The 8799-nt window shown below is 40.2% G+C and overlaps 1 protein-coding gene across 1 annotated transcript in view; it reads left to right on the top strand.

The window, feature by feature from the left end:
* The window catches only part of RIT2 (Ras like without CAAX 2), a 360107-nt gene that overhangs the window by 152178 nt on the left and 199130 nt on the right, over positions 1–8799 (top strand). Inside the window, exon 3 of the mRNA XM_019518099.1 lies at positions 5437–5510. Coding sequence (XP_019373644.1) covers positions 5437–5510 — 74 coding nt within the window. The remainder of the gene's footprint in view (positions 1–5436; positions 5511–8799) is intronic.

The raw sequence follows: 8799 nt of genomic DNA, 5'->3' as shown, positions 1-8799 counted from the left end.
CCTCCCACCCACCCCGTCCTGTCCTGTGTGCACAAATTTTCTGCTCCCTGAACTGTTGGTCCCAGGGGGCTGTTCTGTCACCATCCAACTCCCCCTCCAGTCCTCAAGGGTATGACCTTCCCCATTCCAAATCCCTATTTATTAAAACATGAGACTTTCTTTAATTTACTTCCTCTTTATTTCTTTTTAAATTCTTCATTTTATTTATTTTTTTGTTTCATTTTATCCTTCAGGGGTTGACTCCCTTCATTTCACCATCCTTCCCCCACTCCCATTTCCTTTCCACCTCCAACCTCATCCCATTAACTCTCCACCTCCCAGATTCATGTTCCTGCCTCACCCCAGCCTAGATCAGGGATAGGAGCCTGTCCTGCCTCAGCAGCCCTTTAGTGGCAGCTTACTGTTATAGCTCCAAGTCAGGCCCCTGCTCACCAGCTCTTTAGTGGAAAGCCACAGCTATGCATGTATGGGACAGTCTGGAAAGGATTTTAGCCTTAAGGCATACTGCTCCAAACTCGAGCTACCACTAACACAGATCAGCAGTTAAGCAGTTTAAAGTGCAACATGTAACAAGGCCCTAACTGATCCAGCCAGTTCCTTTGACAGTTGCGTTAATAGTTCTCTCCTCCCCTGATTATGGTCAGTAGGGTTTGGTCTGGTGGGTAGACTGGCCCTTGGAGTAGAAGTGTGAAGGGTATGTTATGGAAGCAATGCATCCTGGGATGCTGGAGAATTGTAAATTGCTCATATTATCTCCACAAAGCAGGCTGTCAGGCTGAAAATGTTCCTTAACGTGAGTGATCTAGAGACACTCCTTACCAGAAAAATCGTAAGTTTTTGTAGTGCGCTTAACTTGAACTGCTTCAACACCTGGACACTCATATTTTAAGTGCATTTAACACATACAAAGTGTCCTATTTGACATGGCCCTGAATTGCAGCTACATCCTCATATTACTATTAGCCAGATCCCCATCCCAAATCAAACATCTGCCATTTGTGTGTGTCCTCCACTCCTTTTTATCTTAAACTAATGCTATGATCTTGCAAGAAAATCTTGTCTTGGAACCCACCAGTTTTGGTCTTTCACCAATCAACCACCAAGACCATAGGGCTCTCATTAACACTAATATTTTATAACTTTTCCCTACCATGCTTTGATAAACGTAGCTGTCACAGAGTGGATTGTCCACAGTGGGTACATCTACATAGGACACTTTACTGCAGACTAATTAGCTCTGCAGTAATGTATCACCATCTACATGTGTGGTGCTATTAGGCTGCAGTAAATGAATTAATTCCACCATAAGATAGTTCTGCCCAACAGAAGTAGTATCCTACAGCAGCCTGGTTACATGCAGTGGGCCAGTTATGGGGCCATCTGGGGCATGAGGGTGCTATGGTGTGGGGGCTGCCTGCCAGGTAGCTCCACACTATAGCATCCTCATGCCACAGGCAGCCCCTATGCATCTTGTTGAGTTGGGGGCTAGCTCCAGTCTGGCAGACCAACTACCCAGCCCCCCATCAGCTGGGACTGTGCCACACTGGTTCAATGTGCTGCAGTCCCAGGTACACATGTAAACACTGCCCCCAGGAGCAATAAACTCCAGCATGAACTGCACCAGAGTTTATTGTGCCACATTAATATCATGTGTAGATGAGCTCAGTAAACCCTTTGTAAACCAGTTTGGAAAGCAATACTGAGCCTATGCAGTAACAGATGCACCCTATTTTTTGGCTCTGAGAACTGATCTCCCTAGTCCTGCTCTGTGTATTTGTGCAGAGACAGGGCGTTCCAGGTACAATCCATGTCTCTTGCCCACTGTTTCTCTCCCATTCTTTGGCCAAACACGTCAGATATTGCAATATAACATATGTAGGTTACATGTGCATCTGCACAGATATCGAGTGAAAGCACTTGGACCTTAAAACATAGCAGTTCAAAACTCTTCTCAGCCTTCACTGCCTTTCAAACACACAAAAAATATGTTCGTCTACATAGCAAGTGAGATGAGGGTTGGTATTGCTAACTCATCATAAAGTGTCTTGAGACCTGTGGATTAAAGGCAGTGATTAAATATGTGTAATGTGTTGCTTTGTGTGTTCAACATGATCTTCTCAAGGGGAAAAAACACTATACGCATAGAGCCTGATTGGCTTGTTCCAGCTTTACCCAAATGCAGCTCTTCTGATTCTGGGGAACTTGTACCAGAATGAAAAAACAAAACAACAATACTTGTTTATGATGGGAAACTGAGATTCTCTTTTCATAGAGATCAGCAGCCAGTTTTGTGAGATCTAACCAGCCCCACAACTTCCCAGTTCATCTCAGGTGCAAATGGGACAGAAATAATTTCAATCTCTGCTTCGTTTAGCCCAAATTCTGCTTTCAGTTACAAGTGTCCATCTGGAATAAATGCAGTGAAGTTAACAGATTTTGCACTTACAGTGATATAAGTGAGACAAGATACCTGTCCAAACCATGGATGCTAGAAGGGTGAAGCCCTTTAGGCATGAATGCAAGGCTAGAGTTGTGAAGCTGAAATTTTGCATGCATGTATTAGTAAGTGTATAATTATGTATATACACAGAAATTATACATATGGCTAGTGACAGATCTGCTCATTTTTGGTGGAAAGATATCTATCATTTGTACTGAACCCAAATTCTTCAGGCCTGTTCTAATTAGGGTTGCCTTGCTGGTCAATTGACCGGTCAAATATTGTCGACTGACTGGTCAATTGACTAATTATTTTTGACTGGTCAAACATTATAGAATTTTTTTTTTAAAACTACAATTTTTTTTGTAGTTTTCTTGACAGAAATGTGATTTTTTACTGTTTTTTTTCACATTTCTAAATGGAAAATTGGTGCTTTCTTTGCATATTATTTGGACCTATTGGCATTTTTTTTTTACAATTTTGGACCAATATTTGATTGGTCAATTGACCACATTTTATTAAATGGGTTAAATACCCAAGCCTAGTTCTAACAGACTAATCAAAATTGTAGCCTGCCTTTCCTGTTGTGTGTTATGTAGACTAGGCATCAAAGACCCTAATTGACACCCAGTGGAAAGACCGCCATTGCCTTTTCTCTGTTCTTGCATATTTCACTTCACATTTAATTTTAAGCCTATCTCAAAGTCAACAGGTTTACTTATTTATGGGTAATTAGGCATGTGTGCAAGCATTTTGCTGAACTAAGGCCTGAAAAAAGTGAGGGATCCCAAGGAAAGATTCGTATGTGAGCATGTAATTAAAACTGCATGGCAAGGCGTACTCAGAAGGGGGCAAAGTTAAAAGTGCACAGGCAACGTTCACGTTGGCCTTCCTTTATGTATGAATGTTTTATTTAACTGCTGCAATGCTCGTTTAATGCAGCCTTTCCCAGAGGCTATTATCATTTTATGTATAACTGAGGAGTGTAATGTCTCTAAGAACCGTTCTGGAATGCGCTAATTATAATTTTCACGATCCACGGTGTAAAGCCATTAAGGGCCCAATCCTGAACCTTCTCTGACAGTAAGGGGCTTGTGAGCCATGGGATGCTGCTGGCCATATGTTCATGCTGATTAATGACACTTCTCAGGTGCATTGGAAGCACTTGTCTTCACCTCATGCCTCACTGCACAGCCAAGGCACAACATCAATCACCGTAACCACTAAGTCTGCTGTGCATTATTGTTTAATTAAACAACACAGATAATTTCTAGGACTGTTTCCAGTATAAATATTGTCTGACATCTAGGCTCCATTTAACCTTAACAAGGAAATACAAACAACAAGAAGGGAATGAAATATAAAGCTGATCAAAACAAATTACGCAAATATTAGTCCTTCCCTCATTTATTTATTTATTATTTAGCTCAACAAACCATGAGCAAATGGAAAGGTCCACAAGGCACAGTTGTTCAGGCTGAGGATTTATTAAAAAATAAATCAATTCTCCTACCTTCCAGGGATGTTGAGAGACTTAATTGATGTCTATAAAAGGGGCTGATCCCAAGTTTTGTACAGCCAATGGGAATCTTTCCCATTACCTGGGAGGTCCTTTTGCCTAGCAATTTGAAGGATTGAAATGAAGCCCTAGTGTGGAAGCATGAAATAATAAGGAACATTCACCTCTGTGCAAAGAGGTCCATAAAACCTTGCAGATTAAATGGTGCCTGGGTGCTAAGAAACTATGGGGTGCTGACCCCATGGTTTGTCCCCAAAATAGAAAGCATTTGTAATTACTTTTTAAAGAGACGTTTATCTCTACTAAATTCTACGATGGGGAGCTCATTCCATCTGAAACAGGGCTGCTTAACATGCACCCTTTAGCTCAAGGGGAAATCTCGAAATTATTGGACCAAATACCCTATCAAATACCTGAAGGCATGCAATTAAGAAGCCTCTCCTCTTCCAAATAAGCCCTTATTTGGATGGTTAAATAGCATTTTTGTTCTCCTCCAGACAAGTGCCTGGGCAGTGCTGACAGTTACTAACCCAATTCCTCCTCTATTTAAAACAAAATACCCATTTAAGAATTAAAGATGCTTGCATGCAGCCAGAGAGGCAGATAGTGAGATTTTCTCAAACTTCTCCATTTGGAGATTGATAAAGCACTCTTCTGGCTTTAAAACCTATCTGTCTGAAGTACAAAACTGCAAACAATGAGAGGCCATTACTAGATTGCAATTCACTCTAAACAGATCTGCATTATATTATGGGCAGGTGGTGTCGGACCCAATGTACAAGCAAGATACGTTCTACAGGGAAGAATAAGATAGATGACTTAAACCTCTATTTATAGTCTTGTTCATTCCTTGAAGAAATAAGAGAAAAACAGATCTCTCCATTAGCAGAACATTTTAAATACTGGGCTAATGAAGAAAAAATAATCTGGCGTCTTTCTCACAATTTACAGCCTGTCTTCTCCTCCTTAAGTGTATTTTCATTACTTGCACAATGAATAAGGGCCCATGTCAAATTGAATTGCCTGAGTTTAATTTTTGTACTCTACCATTTTACATTGCTTGACTTTATCTATTTTTGGATCACTGCATGCTATGCTATAACTTAATTTTGTTTAAATTGGCAGAATGTGTGTTCTTATTGGATGCTTTCACCAATAACCAAAAAGTATATAATCTTATTATTCCATAATTTTATCATCCATTTTATTGCATTGTTTTAGCAAAGGCTGTAAATAAACTGCTTGTACTGCCTAGGTATTAGTTAACTTTCTAGATAGGGGTGGCATACCAGGGCCTTAATCCTCCTTTTCAGAATTTCCTTCTAACATTTTTAGGAAAAAGGGTGGGATTTCCAAAATCCTTCTCTGACTCAGGATTGATGACTTTTGAAAATCCCACTGTAGAGATGCAAATGCGTTTCCTTTTCTATTCCTTAAGTTATCCCTGCACTCAGCCAAACTCCACTGTGTTTTTCAGAGGATGCCTATAAAACTCAAGTCCGAATTGATGATGAACCAGCTTATTTGGACATTCTAGACACTGCTGGACAGGTGAGTAGTTTCCTAATGTAAACCTTTCTGAGAAAAAAACAAAGATCTTAACCTCAAATATATGGGTCACAGGCATGGAGGCAATCTTAACTATTCAAACAAAAAAGGAGCAGTTTCAGTATAACATGGGGGAATTAGTGAAGAGACAGGATCAAGGGGCACATCAGACATATAATGTCTTTGTTCCATAAGTAGCGGAGATAAACAAGATGATAACATAGGTCCAGTAATAGGTGTGGCAAAATGTTGTTCACCTAAGCATACAGAGAATGCACTTAATAAGGGCATACAGAAAAAATTTTATACATTTGACCCTAATATCTTTTTCATCTCTGCTCTAAACTTGATAACAATACTTTTAAGCTACATATATTATATATCATAAAAAGTATATCTGTTTGTCCCATATCTTGAAGTCCAGCCAGATGGTTATGTCAGAAGAAAGAGAAAAGACATGCACAGAGTGTATAGATGCATGTGGCAAGCAGGACTCATAGTAGAGATGATATCTTTTATAAGACCAAAAAGATTTTTGCACACAACAAAAATAATAATAATAATTGCAAGCTTTCAGGCACAAACACCCTTCATCAGGCATCGGAGAAGAGATTGTAAAAGTTCTCCTGGGTAGAAATGAGAGTTCATATTTCATAGGATTTCACAGACGAGTCAATAAATGGAAAACTCCTCTGGGCAGTCAGTTCATAGTGGATATAAAGCCTCTCACCTCTTGTGAGGATTTGTGATGGTGCAAATTATCTTGCAACAAAGGCAGGAGCAGGATCTCTGGTTTCAGGTGGTCACAGTTGCTTCCTGCTTGGGAAAATATGAAGATTTCATTAAAAAATATCCTGAATACCTGACACATGGAAGATATTAAATTTTAGCCATTTTTTTAAATGAAATCTTCATATTTTCATCATTTCAAGGAGTGATGTTTTCAAACCTTTGCAAAAAGTAATGCAAAAGAAGATGAAAAAGGGGGTGCTTCTTTCTACCATATAAGGCAGACCCCTAAAAAATAATCCTCTGTGTAATGCAGTGCTTCCTGTTGTTGATCCTGCCTCTGGGGCAGGTTCTCTTCTCTTGAGCTTTGCTAGATTCATTATTTTCCATTTCTCATGGCATAGGTGGACCCAGACCAAGACTGTGTCAACTGCCATGGCTTGTGGCTTTGTGGCTATGAAAAAAACTCTTCTCCACAAGAAAAGGATTAGAAAGCTTGGTGCAAGCTTCCAGAGCCTCTGGATAACCTCCAGCGGGAAACTGTTATTTGGAGGAGTGATGATCAGCTGCCAATTAGATTTGTGTCCATTTAGATCATCTGGGTTCCAGTATGCACAAAGTTTATTCATGGATATACCATTTCCATATGAAACTCAACTCACTTCCAAGGAGGAAGACTCCCTCAAATTATCAGCCCCCTTATGTTAAATCTATCCTATTCCTAGAGCTAGGCAGAGCTTTGACACAGACTCTCCAGCAAATATGCACTTCTTTGGGAAATTAGGACGACATTCCACGTGGAAGTAGGTGTCAACTGTGCCTGATAGCCCCAACCTTTTTATGGGGCTGCTGAAGGAGATGGCCCTGTGTGAGTGCTCTGCCAGATCTCTATGTATAGCAGCATATGCCTGTTGTGGCATCTTTTAATACAGCTAACAATACTCCCTTCTGGGACTCAGATTTGCTCTGGCCCTACACTTTGTAGAATTCTTACCCTAAAGCAAAATACTGGCATTCATATTTTCAGGTGCAAAACAATGGGTAAATTGGACATAATCTGCTCAATTTGCTCCATTTGAGGTGCAGAAAGGAGAGCAGGATGAAAGGCATCACCTTCTCTCCAGATCTCCTTTCCCTCTTTGTAGGGGGTGCTCTTTGGGGCAGCTCAGGGCAGAAGCAGTTTTTGCTCCACAGTCCACAGAAACTGTGATCAAAACCATTGATCTTATAAGGGAAAATGCAGAGAAACAGATTCCTTTCATTCTCCTTGTCTTCATGCCTATTCACTGGGTATCAGTACTTTGACCTCAGTTGGTATGGTCTGAAGATGGGAGAAAGTGGATATCAATTAGACAGAGGGAAAAAGCTACCTTGGTCAGAGGGCAACTTCACCAGTGAAATATTCTTCGTGACACCTAATAGGGACAGAATAAGCACTCTGTCTGTCTGTCTATCTATCTATCTATCTATCTATCTATCTATCTATCTATCTATCTATCAGCTTTTCAGTTTGTCTTGTGACCAGGCATTTTTAATTTACTGTTTCTCCTGAAGTATCCCTCATATAAAATTGTTGATTTTTCAACTTACCTTTATTTTTTTTTAAACCAGAACTTAAGTCCTACTTTTTCTGTGACAAAAGAAAGCTTTTTTGTTTTGTTTCGAATCATCTTTAAAAATCATTTTCTTGTATTAAATTGTTGGAAGGGAAATTGAATTGAATTGAAGAATTGTTTACCATTTGAAAAAAAAAATTACAGATTGAAAATGATGAAATGTCTACCCGAAGGAAAGTTCATATTAATCCAGATATTACCATTTTTCATCAAATTCCCTTGAACATACTACAGCCCTCTCTTCCACATATTCCAACTTCATAGATGACTATGCAGGTAAATACAGACTCGGGGGAATTAGTTGCACTATTTTAAGGAACACCATTAGCACTGGAGTTATAAAGTGTTAGGAGCAAGCCAAAAATAATGAAGTCTAGACAGCATGGGATACAGAGACTGAAAAAGATTAAACTATATAAGTAACTTTTTGGGTCTAGGACTTCAACCTGCTCCTGTCCCCCAGCCCCTTTTTTCTGCTATATGTGTTGGGGTATATTTAAGACTTCCCAGAGACATTGGATGTCAGCTACAGCCAAGGCTGGGGACTTCAACAGGGATGTGCTGATTCTCCTGCTAGAAGCAGAGATGGAGGGTCTAGTCTAAAGGGTCTTGCCCCTCCATTCAAGTTTGGACCAGTCACCATGTTTGTAGTCAAGAAGAAATCTCCCCCCATGGGCAGATTGGTATAGACTGTGGGGGTCTTTTTTGCCTTCCTCTGTAGCAGGGCATGTAGCCTGCTACTTGAGACCTCTTGAGCATATAGACATCATTTTATAGAAGCAGCACATTGGCCACTGTGGTTCCCCAGCTTTGCTTGTGGCAGGTTAGGGTGTTAGGTCCATGTTGTGTCAGGGTTGATGGCAGTCTTATATAGAGTTTAGATTATGGTTCTTTGGGATAGTTTGGATAGGGATGATCCTGTCTCAGGCAGGGGGTTGGACTGGATG

Source organism: Gavialis gangeticus, unplaced genomic scaffold (assembly GCF_001723915.1).
Source record: "Gavialis gangeticus isolate Ggan-Ray unplaced genomic scaffold, GavGan_comp1, whole genome shotgun sequence".
In the NCBI taxonomy this organism is placed as follows: domain Eukaryota; kingdom Metazoa; phylum Chordata; order Crocodylia; family Gavialidae; genus Gavialis; species Gavialis gangeticus.
This window is presented reverse-complemented; position numbering and strand designations above follow the sequence as displayed.